Below are 12,927 nucleotides of genomic sequence, written 5' to 3'. Positions count from 1 at the left end.
ATGATATGGTTGACCACCCCTACAACATTTCAATTTCTTTTTCCAAAAAAGGCACACGTCACATTCATCTGAACACCAAGAGCTGTATAATAAGGTAATGCCTAGAGAGTATTTAGAGTATTTTTACTTATTTTACCACAAAAAAGTAAAGAACAAAAGAAAACAAAATTTTTACATAAAAGAAAGAAGGTGCTGAGGAAGCCTAAAAAGAAACCATAAGGCTTATAATGTCAGGCTCCCTCAAGTTAAAATAAAAAAAATTACGACTGATATGCCAGTATCACACGTACAACGAAAAACTAATTCATTGGTAGAAAATAAAAAAAATAAATTATAAAGCAAATGAAAATATATAACTAAAGTAGAGTATATAAGGGAGGAAGGTAAACACGAAAAATTTCACAAGATCAGTTAGTAGCTGGCACAAAAATGTTTGGAAAATTTATTCTTAAAGAAGGGAAGAGAAATAGAATTTTTAATGATCATTAAGCTAAGGAATTGAATACACTGGTCCTTGGAAGCTCAAAGAAAATTTACGAAGATTAGTTCTACAGAAAGGAGGGTGAAAATCATTCGCATATCTGGTGTCATAGTTATGGACTCGGTTGTTAAAATAGAACACGGATCGTTAAACCTCGAGGGTAGAAGAGAGTGTTTATAAGAAAACGTAAATTTACCAAGTTCTAGTAATCTCAGTAATATCCGTCAATTTTAATAGCTGTAAATCTTTGAAGATAGGGTCCGAATGAGCATCAAAAGTAGATTTAGAAATTATTCCTAATACATTAGAAGGTTAGGAAGTCTTTGAACCTTTTCATTTGAGCAATTTAAACGCCTCTCTCTCAAAAGAATGACTTCCTTAATGAATGCTGCATGGCCATGGGATTTCTGAAACACACTAAGTTCATACACAGGTATAGAGTTTGTATTAACCGATCTAGAGAAATGCTGTTTACCTAAGCGGGTAAACGGTTACCCGAAGAAGATATTCATATACCAAACTATACAATAGATGTGGCAGTGAACCAAAGAAAAAAAAAAGCAACCACGTTTTATCTGAAGAATGGACTGAGAAGTATAAACGCAATAAATTGGCTTAAGTGAAAACTGTTTCTTGTCAAATTCAAGACCAAAATTTTAAACACAAGAAAGCCAAAAGACTGGTATGACTCATTAACTGGCTGACCAGCTGAATTGGTGGCTAAATGATTGCCTGTGGCCATAGCTGCAGACTGAACGGTCTAATCCGTGATGAGGCAGACTGACGAACTTATTCACTAACTTGCTGACTGATTGGTTGTTTCGCTGATTGTCAGGCCGATACTGTATTGAGAGACTGACTCACTGACTGGCACACTGACTGGCACACTGACTGGCTCACTGACTGGCACACTGACTGGCACACTGACTGGCTCACTGACTGGCTCACTGACTGGCACACTGACTAGCTCACTGACTGGCTCACTGACTGGCTCACTGACTGGCGGGGTAACCCACTGACTGTTGACTGACTAAAACTGACTGACTGAGTTAGTTAATTGAATGACTGAATGACTTATACTACTTGTACTGACCGGCAGGATGGCTAACTGGTTATTCGAGTGAAGTGCAGACTGTGTTAACGAAAATACTAGCTTGCAGCATGACTTGTTGAATTACTATTGAATTGCACTTGTTGAATTATTAACTATCTGACTTCAAAATTTAAGTTGTGCGAGGCCTACTCATTAGCAATATCACCATCAGCAGTTACGTCAAACCATGAACAACTATTCAGTTTTGTTTCTTATTTAAACTCCCTCTCTTCCATAAGTTGTGCAGGCTTTTACACCAATTAAAAAGTTGTCTTTTTAAAACATCAATTGTTTAAGTATCATTGTCAATGTGAGCGGGAAGAAAGATTTTATTTGTTTCCTCAAAATCGGTTAACTTGTCTGAATGACTGATTAATTATATTGCCTTTAACTACGATCAGTGTATCTCGAAGATAACACTAGTTGCCACTGGTCGGTGAATTTAACAGGAAAACTTGCAAGGATATTCATGGACCTTAAACCGTAGCTTTTAGCAACTGTTGGCATGTTTCACTGCTGTATATTTTATGGGCCATTCAGTCCCGAGTGCAGGCAGTCGAGTCGGGAAGAAGATCAGTTTCGCCGTCGATATCGGGACAAGCGAAATTTTTGACTATATCTGCCCAACGGGGCTGGGGATGGGGTAACTTGTCAGGGCCAATTGCTTGAGAATCCACCTGCTACTGGCATGATCACACCAGAAGTGAATTATTCTTTCATTTTCTTTCTTTCTTCAGTTGCAAGTAGACGCCGTTTTCAAAATGATCAATGCCTACTGAGAATCAGTGGTGGATTTTGGATTTCTGACTAAGACGCAGGGCTTTGAAACAGTCAGGTGAGTTTGCATTGTTAGTTCAAAGACAGCGTCAAAGTGGAAAGTGTTAAAGTGCTTAATAGCAGCACTTTCAGTAGTCGTTTAAGTCATATTTTTGTATAAAATCTCCAAGAACACGCAGTGAAGTCTTTAAAAACACACCTAAAGTAATTTTTTCTCAAAAGAATCATTCATATTTTGATGCATCAATGAACCAGTGAATGTAAATTGAGATAATTTCACCTTATGCATAGTCAAATAAAATCAATTGAAATTCGTATCACGTATTTCAACTAAAAATAACTGAATGCTTATTTAAAAGCGATGCTTTGTGGAGTTTTTGACACTGAGTTAAATTTCTATGATGATATATTTTTTTTACGTACAAAAATCAGACCATTTATCCGTCAATCAGACTATGGTGATAAACCCTTATTCAAACTTTAAATTTCTCACTAGAGTTCTGGAGATACTGGCCAAGATATGACATGTAATTTGTACTAAGGACAAATTTACTTAACGTCTTCTTTTTCACACCCCCTTCTGCTACGTTTTCCTCGAAAAATAAAACTGAAAAACAGGCCATTGAGTTTTAACTTGTCACACTAGTGTTCAAAAACAACAATCAATTGTACTTTGGGGCAAACATTAGACCATAATTAGACCAATGACAACATGACTTGAAACGTGTTCGGTTTGTTCGGAGATTGAACATTGTTCAAACATATTGTATTGGTCGAGGAAGAAGTTTGTTCATTTACACGGGTTTGATGCCGGTTTAAGGCTGAATAAGACCGGTTATGACTTTGACAAGTTAACTGCGCGGTTTACGATGTTTAATTGTTGAGCCAGACTGAACATACTTGAATGTGCGTACAGTTACCTAGAAACCGGCTCACCATGTAGCGCTTGATCAAAAAAGGCCCTTGCCAGTAACAGCAGGTAACGGTGCTAAACAGCGGGAGCTTCTGACTAACAACTGATTCTGTCTGATTCAGTAGCTCTTGGAAGTGATGGCTTAGACAGATTCATAGCCGGTTAGGCTCAGTGTTTAATAGAGCAGAACCTCGGAGAGAAAAATAATCACTAGTTCATGCCATTCGGGTAACAAATAGCTCAGACAATGTGCTCAGCCCTCATATTGACGAGGCTTGTATTAGCTGGCCGCAGAAATCAGTGTACAGTTAGCTGATTCCACTATCATTTCAGTCCCGGCAGCCAGCTAAGTTTCAGACTCAAGCCCGCCATAAAATTCTTGCAAATGGATTGAAGTCAGTTTTGCTTCCAGTTTGCCAAGTTTTTCATTTGCAAATAGATAAGGGTTAGTTCTTAATGAAGCTGTGGTGCTGCGTTGGTGAGAAGTCGAAACAAATGTTTGGTTTTATCAACTGGCCGGGATTGATAGGGTAATTTGGCCAGGTGCGGCAAAGAGATTCGATTCGATTTTTCATTCGATAGCAGTTTGTAAAGTTACACAGCTGAACTCTTCTACTCTGATCTACTTGTGACATTTGCCATCAAACTATCAAACTATGATGAGGTCCAATTAAATACAGGTGGCATCGTTTTTCTAAAATATTAGGTTGAATTGGATTTTTGTATGTGATTTGCATCTTCCACTAACTACTGTGGTGATACAAGTGTGGCTTCCTGCTTCAAAACACAACGGAGTCACACAGTGTGGCATTTGTAAACATAATCCGAACACCTACTGACATGTGAACATCAGATCTCTGCACGGTGAGTGTTTTTTTTTTTTTGCCTAACTGAAAGCGAGCACTCAGTTTGGAAATTTTGATAACGGCTTGCTTCTACCTTGAATGGTAAGAAGGCCCAGGGCTGATCTCAATTATGGTTTGCAAAAACCCAAATTATTCTTCAGGACTGTTCAGTAAATTGAATGGTTTTTAATCCTACAAGATGGTTGAAATTTTCATTACTTCAGCCGGCGATCCCCGTTTCATTCCGGCAGAAATCAGAGAAATGAAAGAAACCCGCTTAGTTGTTTTCTGAAGGTATACCTGAGCTATGTCTGAACCTAGGGTAGGTAGGTATAAAAAATTGGCGCACTCAGCTTATGCCAACAAAGAATACAGGAATAAAACCATTGCAGGTTCTGTTTATTGTCTGCCAAATGAATAAACTACAGTAATCAAGGAATTTTTTTTTAACCAAATGATCAAAACAATTTTCGTATAAAACCTGAATGAAACCTGATGAAACGTTTGAATTGCGGTGCGAAAACTCGAATTTTATGCCGACGGAAGAGAAATGATGAATACGATATCACAATACCAAGGTACTAATATTAATGATAAGTTTTACCGTGCATGCGTCATCCCTAGAAGCGTTAATAAAGAATCATCTGTACAAACAGAATAACGAGCCACATAACATGTACTTTATATACACTATGACTGATCAGAAACTTTCTCTCGCGTATAATAAGCGTGGGAAATAAATCTCTCCTTTCTTTTATTGACAAGCTTTGGCAGAATTTTGTTAAACTAATTTCGTGTTTCGGAAAACTACTGTTAGTGTAGAGCATTATCATAAACGGAATTTATATCGTAAAAACAGTATTGAGGCCGGAATAATAAAATCCAATACAACACAACACAGTATCATAGCCACCATACTCGCGACGACATAACCCCGTGTTCCGGGGAAGTGAACTGCTAAAAGTCTCGTGAATATTAAAGCAGTCCGTAGACTATTAGAATAAAAAGAAGACAAATACGCGAAACTTAATAAGCACGAAGTAAATGCTTTGGAGCCGTCCACTTTTATATATTGGTTTAAAGTTTAAAATGATCGGTTGTGATGCGGGCACACGTATAACCTCGGCAGCAATTGTTTCTCGTCACGACTAAGAAAACACGATTGAGACTCACCCCTTGGAAAAAGATAAGTTAGATTTGTTTCTCTCGCTTGCAAACGGCCGCGTAAGAGTCATAAATATTTTACAAAAACTGCCGGCTTAAAATAAACTGAGACAACATGACACTTAAGTCTAATAAAAGCGCCGGGTCAATCGTCGATCGACTTGCAAAAAGCGTAAAAGCAATTTAGAATGTGCGTGGGCTCCAAACAAACGTGCCTTCCGCGTGCTCCGTCGACTTTAGTGCTGCTGCTCGATTCTACTTCATAAAACCGTTAATTAGGGATACTCGATGAAGACTGAACCATTTTCTTGTTGCTATGATTTCCAAGTTACAAGGGAAAAATTTATCTCAATGATGAGTCGCAAAATACACAGCATGGTACGTTTTAGTCATGGCTCCATCAAGTTTTCCTTAAACAAAACTGAGAGCAAACGATTCGAAGCGAAAAAAAAATTCGCGGTAAAAAAATCCCTTAATTCCTACCATTTTTGACCCTGTCATGAAACGCCGCACTTCATTTGTTTTTAGTTTTGGATCGTATTCTGTTTTAAAACCAGTGTTTTCTTTGGTGTACACATCATCATTCATGAGTCAAAACCTTGAAAGTTCTCGCCCACGAATGCAGGTCAAGTTAAAAAAAGAAACAGTTTCTTTTATTTATAATTTTCTCCATGTAATGTTTCACGCCGATTGACCTTGTTGTTCGTGACAGTGTTTCGCAATACATAACTTCTCGCGAACATTCGATACTTTTCGTGGCCGAAGATAGAACGAGATCCTATTTCGGGAACCAATCGGAGCTTCCGAAGATTCCCGGCCTTCTGGAATCATCGGCGTGACAAAACGACCACTGAAGCGAACAACTAATATTCGAGACTTTTCTTCCCAATTCATGGATTATCTGCCTACTCAGATTTAATCACCATTGTATTCTTGACTTAGAATTGATAGTTGTGTCAAACGAAAAGTAACAATAAGGTAAAGCTGCACTTATAACAGCCTCAGTACAGTTTAAGCGCTCTTGATAACTTGGCCTTTGCTCGCTACAGCGTGACTGCTCTTTAGCCTCGGGGAAAGTGTTTAATAGGATAACGGATGCATATCGAACTTTGCATAAGAACACTGTCGCTCCAGTTAAATGACTACAAAATCCGCACCTGACTCTAGAAAACGCACGGATCCACGCAAACCCACGTAAAACAACACCAAATACTAGCACGCTATCAGGAAGAATTAGGCTTCAGTTTTTACCACGAAACGCCTTGTCGCTAGCTTAGATCAAACATTTAATTTGAACCGTCCTACAAAGAAGTGAGCCCGGCAATGCTTATGGCTTGTGCGAATTACGACGACTTCGTCAGGGGACAACAGAGTGTAACGTACCAGAACTCCTACCAAGGCGAGGGAAATCCGCTGACGGCAGGCATCTACTCACTTCTCATACCCAACAGCGAGGAGGAATTACAGCAGGTCAGTTGTTATACTTTGAAGTTATTTATTTCTTACTACATTTGTCAAGTCTTATTATGATAACGACCGTTCGTGTTCACATAGCATTAGCCTTCAAACGCGACACGTTAATGAGTAATTCACGGCAATGTATCGTCGCCCACTGGTAATCAACCAATTTCACACTTTTAGTTAAGTCTGTATTTGGCTCGTAAATTGCTATCGGAAGAACGTTTGCATAACTGATAAAAACTTCCTTAAGTTTCGTGAATCTAAAAATGCATGCAATCACGAGACAAAACCTGCACTCATGACTGAATTTTTTCTGGTTGAGAGAATCAACATAATAGGAAATTCCTGATCCATCCTTGAAAACCGGCTAAGATGACCTTACATTTGAAGCCGAGGCACGCTAAATTGAGAACATGGCTTTCGTAGGTTTCCTCAAGTTCAATTTTAGTTTAACTGGTGGGCAGATACGACCAATTATAAGCCCAATTGTGAAAGACTCCAGGGGTCTGTTAATTTTTTGTTTTTAACTAAGCTAAATGTTTATCACATTGCAATTTCAACAGATGATCTATAGTATTTGTCGGTATCTCGGTTCAGCCGATCCTGTTTCAACGATACGGCCGGAAAATCGTGTTGTTTGATCATACTTAAGCCAGCGTTTTTTCTCTGGACAGACACTTCATGAAATGGATAGCTACCTGTGTTCCTCCTCTCCAGGAACATTACCAGTGGAAACAGCACCACATGTGAATCTTCCCCTTCAACCAAAGATTGAGGTGCAAATGGCAGGAGGGGAAAGAGACTGTCGCTTTCCAACAGAGGCACCAATAATGGATGTGTGTACTGTTGTACAGTCGGCGTCTGCTCCTCCCCTTAATCTAAAACACAAATGGCCACAAGTAACAGTCCCAACTGCTACCTCTGTCGTCCATACGTCGCCAAATGATGCCAACCCGTTTAGTTTCAGCACACGTGGACAAACTTTCCAACCATTCTCAGATAACAAAGAACTGGAACTAAACCATGCGTTTCTTTGCGATTTCCCCGGCTGTAAAAAGCGCTACACGAAGAGCTCGCATCTCGGAACTCACAGGCGGATTCATACAGGAGAAAAACCCTTCCTGTGTCCTTGGGAAAATTGCGGGTGGTGTTTCCGGCGATCGGATGAACTGAAGCGACACTATCGAAGACACACTGGAGAAAAGCCGTACGTATGTCCACTTTGCGGAAGATCTTTTAGTCGTTCGGATCACCGATCTTCTCACATAAAAAAAATACATCCATTAATGTAGAGAACGGTGCAAAGATTTTGGCTTTAAAGTTAAGTTTGCATACGCAGGAACCTGAATATATATTTCAAAATTTGGTATATAGCAATAAAATATTAGTAAAGGATGTTTATTTAGTGGGTGTGAGGGAGAACAACATCGTTTTACTGCATGTATGGATCACTTTATTTAACAAAAGTGTTTAATGAATTACAATTGAACATGTATAGTGCATGAGCGTCAAAGTTAAAAAAATAATAATAATAATAGCACTCATAAGTCTCTTCTGGTACCGAAACCCTTTGTTATAAAACGTTTATTGAGCATAAAGCAGTTGAAATAGATTTTCATGTAAATATCTTGATGGCCACCTCCATTACGGAGGTATTGTCTCCTTTGTACAGCGTATCTGTTACGCAGCTGATAAAAACAAGGTTGATTAAATCAATCTATAATATTGTTTTCATTTTGTGTTTGGTGTTATTTTTTAAGTATATCATTAAAGGATGCTCGTGAAAAAAGCAAAAATCCTGGTTCGTACTGTAGTGCTTCAAGGAATAAACAATTTAGGTTAAAGAACAGTGTACAATGTAGAAATTGTATTGTCTTTTGTCATCCACATTTCCTGATGGAATAGAAATGAGTAAAGTTGATTGCTGAGGAAAGTTTGATAATGGAACTGCTTTGGCAGTCTAACCGATATTTAGGATGATAATATTCTTTTAACTGTCGGGTTCTAAAAGTAGAATGGTTGTTCTCAATCTGGGCTTATTTAAAAACTAACCACTTAACTGAGAAACCTGCATTTATCTTTTGTGAAATAAATCTTTCGTCAAAAACTGAAGTGGATCTTTTTTAAAGGAAAAGTCAATTTCTAAAAATTCCTAGTGTCTGTATCTACAATACAGTAGTGTATCGACTTGAACCTTTCACCATTTCAATAGCGCCGACAATTATTGTACTCAGCATATTGAAAGACACGTTTTCTTGCATGTTTGAAAACCGTGGGCAAACACCGTAGAAACGAACAAAGCGCATTGAATTAAACAAAACCGGACACCTGGGCAAGACGTCTGTAATTATATACAAAACTACTGATGCAAAGTGTCTATTGGTATCGAAAGCTTACCTTGTTATAGTTATTTAGCTTATTTTGATAATAAAAATTTGAGTTAAAATCCCAGACAGGTGAATAACGTTGGTAGCTATAGCAGTTTATCGAGTGGCGAATAATCGAACACAGATAATCAAACTCGATTAAATAAATAAAATAAAAAGTTGATTCCTTCGACTTGCAATTTAAACACGCGGATTGGTAAAAACTTAGCCGATAAAAAAAAAAAAACAAAATGATGTTTCGACAAATAGGCGTACAAGACAAGCAAAATTAGAGCAACACTTTCGAAGCAGTCCTCTTGTATTTGCAAAGTAAGGTCAACTGTCTCATCTTTATAATTTGGATTGCTCATATACCCTATAATTTGCGTTCAACCACACTGACCTCAAAACGGGGATGCGACATAGCGTTTGCAACAGGTTTACTTTTTAAACTTTGCATTCATTTTAACGGAGACTCAATGGAAAATAATTGCCACGAGTTGCAAATAGCCGGTACTCTTTTTCAGCGGTTTATCATCTTAGAAAGTTTTGTTTACATACCTAATCCTCAACTGGTACCCAGTTCCTCCAGCGCAAAATGGCGGACACAAACCAACTGCAAATCCGTCTCGAAACAACATAGCCAAATCACAAACTCTTGAATCGAATAGAATGTTGTTAATAATCCAGCCACATTCTCATCCAGCTTAAGGGAATGCGACCGATATTCGCGGTGGCTTTGAGCCAACCAGGGGATGACTTGCAATAAATTTAACGCTAGAATTTCAAGCCTACGTGAGCAAATGTTCATGAAGTATTGACTTAGTGGAGGGTACAAAAATGCGCGTGGGTTCATTGGCTTGTCGCATCGAACATTTGATGGATACACAGAACAATTCAATCGCCATATGTATCATCAGTAGATCGGGTGAGGCTTTTGTGCATCAACAGTTGTTCTACAAATATCACAATTTACCTTGTAACAAAAAGCAACACAAAATGAGCAAAAATAATAGAAAGATAAAGGTAGAATATTCCGCCTGTTAGGTGGTGGTTGGATATTCTTTAGCCGGTATTGTAGTGACCCAGCGTGCGAGCCCACGCCATTAATGGAACCACACCTGTCGTAAGATGAAAGTAGCAGACATCCTGTCTCCTTTCTACAAACTGTTAATTAAACAATTAGGCATTCACGCCTCTTTTTGTTACCTATACCTCGCTTCCGACGTTAAGATATTAAGATACAAAGAACACGTTTTAGCTTGACGTAGAAAAAGCAAGATAGTTTTCATTCGTTTGGCAGAGAATTATCACGTAGCTACTAAAGCTGATAAGCTGATAAAAGGGACTAACACAGCTAGTTGTACGCTCAACACATGATGATGATGATGAGGATGATGCCAAGTTGAATATCTACAGCTTGCTTAAAATTTTCCCATCTACCATAACCAAGCTAAGTCGTTCTAGCCCGATTATGGTTAAATATATATACTATTGTCAACCGGAAGTGTTTTAGACAAGTCACTAATGAGGTTTAACTGCGAGTTTCAGTTGTCTGTGTGAGTAGTGTGAGTAGCTTGATAACAGTGCCTTGCTTAAAATTTTCCCATCTACCATAACCAAGCTAAGCCGTTCTAGCTCGATTATGGTTAAATATTCATACTATTGTCAACCGGAAGTGTTTTGGACAAGTCACTAATGAGGTTTAACTGCGAGTTTCAGTTGTCTGTGTGGGTAGCTTGATAACAGTCCCTTGCTTAAAATTTTCCCATCTACCATAACCAAGCTAAGCCGTTCTAGCCCGATTATGCTTAAATATCGATACCACTGTAAACCGGAAGTGTTTTAGACAAGTCAGTAATGAGGTTTAACTGCGAGTTTCAGTTGTCTGTGTGAGTAGCTTGATAACAGTGCCTTATTGTACTGTGCCAGCTAAAACAGTATATTGAGGTATGCCTACGTACACTGCCGGCAAAACCTTCCTTTTTCTTTTTTTGCTGGTTGCTGAACTTAATATCAGAGTAAGGGAAACAATGTAAGCATGCTCCCTCCTGAGTAGACTTTTTACACCAAAGCGACCATTTTGGATTCCGTGGAACAGAATTTCAGATACACGTTAAAATTTCATTTGATTTTGATCGTCTAAAATACGAATAAGGACATTTTGCATCACTCAGCGGTTCCTTTCTTCACTTATAAAATTGCCAAAAAAGCGTGAATAATCAGTGACGCCAAAATTTCCTCTATAAGCGTGAGGTCAGCTAAGATTTCTCAAGGGAAACAATATAGCCTTTCTAAACTTAGTTTTCTGAAAGCATGCAACAAATGGAATAAAGAACGTGAGCTTTTAAAAACCACAAATATTCGATATCTCAGTGGATGCCAACCTCAATGCTTCATTCAAAAAGCTCTTTACAATAGTTACCCCCAAACTTCCCCCCCAAATACGAATATTACGACATCAACGTAATATTAGGTGATTATGTGGTGGGAATAAGGGTAATCAGTAAGCAGCTATCATAGTTTGATCAAGCATAAAACTGTAAAGGAATATCTGTTAGGAGTTTTAATACAGCCGTTAAATGTCAAGCACAGGTGGTCACGCGTGGGAGGTGCCGGTCGCCGGTTTTTGGAGATCAGGCCGCAAAGACCTAGACTGGATGAAAGGACACCTAAATAACTTAATCCGTCCGGGAAGGAGGGACAGATTAGGCTTGAATCGTTAAACAAATAAATATGGTTTATTGACCAAGCACGAGGTTAATCAAGATCGCTGGATAATGGCCATTTTTGTTTTCTGCGTTTTTTACGTCGCGTTCCTTAAAAACACAAAAAGGGATCAACGCCAACAATCCGTATCGCGATTTACCTTGACCGAACAAGTCTACTCAGAACATATGGCTCTCTGTTTAGGTTAAAGTACAAAATAGAGATAAAAATGAACATTCTGCTTGGATTTGCAGGTGTAACATTTTATTTCCAATGGAATTAGATTAGCGTATAATTCTGGAAAAGTAACATGCTAAATTAACTTTAAAGAGCTGTTTTATAACGGCTTAAAGGAAACAATTTACGAATGACCAAACTTCAGATTTTCGCACGTGACAACCTCGTTCCTAGGGTCCTCTTTCTTCCTCCCTCGAGAAAGGACCTTGGATGCGGCTGGTCACGTGACTGCACATGACAAACTTCTCCCAAGTCGGGATAGACTCACTCTATTATTTGCTTGCAAGAGCCTTACAGAGATTTTCGATCAGGCACGGAAGAAAGAGAAATGCGACAAATTTCTGCAGTTTCATGCACTGTGCAAAAATTCTACAACTTCCGGGGCAATTTGAATTGGAGCAAAAGAGTTTCAAGATATTCTACCAGAAATATCGCTTAAACTGCTGTAATAAGTACATCGTTTATTCTACAAAATGAAATTTTATCTTTCTAAGTTCATCCATAATTCTTGCAGTAACGGTTTTCTAATTCATCATTCAGTCGAAGAATACAAATACATTATTGTCAATAATAAGTTGTTTATATGACGTCACTGATCTCCTGAGCGAAAAGACATTGTGATCGATCACAATCAGCACTCTAACCTCACTGTTTTTCATTTAAATACTGCTTAAAGCAGGGAAATGGGAAACAAAATAACAGAATAATTACCTATTAATTATATACACATTCGTCGTCTTCTTACATCCTATGGCCAAAACGTCTCGTTTTTCCGCTATTCCGCAATACTAAAGTTTATCTTCTTTCCCATTTCGAGTTCCGTTAAAAGGCATAAAGCCAACGATACTTCTGCTTTGATCGCTGTGCATGTTTGGGTTTTG

At 38.4% G+C, this 12,927-nt stretch overlaps 1 protein-coding gene across 1 annotated transcript; it reads left to right on the top strand.

Annotated features, from left to right (window-relative positions):
* The first annotated feature begins 6,187 nt into the window (after positions 1-6,187).
* LOC146484401 (uncharacterized) lies at positions 6,188-8,468 on the top strand. Its single transcript, XM_085104928.1, has 2 exons — positions 6,188-6,743; positions 7,409-8,468. Exons 1-2 carry the CDS (start codon positions 6,597-6,599, stop codon positions 8,024-8,026), a joined length of 765 nt encoding a protein of 254 aa, XP_084961054.1. The 5' UTR covers positions 6,188-6,596; the 3' UTR covers positions 8,027-8,468.
* The last annotated feature ends 4,459 nt before the right edge of the window (positions 8,469-12,927 follow it).

This window comes from Pavona decussata, unplaced genomic scaffold, assembly GCF_977016875.1.
Source record: "Pavona decussata unplaced genomic scaffold, jaPavDecu1.1 SCAFFOLD_34, whole genome shotgun sequence".
Lineage (NCBI taxonomy): Eukaryota > Metazoa > Cnidaria > Anthozoa > Scleractinia > Agariciidae > Pavona > Pavona decussata.
The sequence above is the reverse complement of the archived record's forward strand: the minus strand, read 5'-3'. Positions and strand labels throughout refer to the sequence as shown.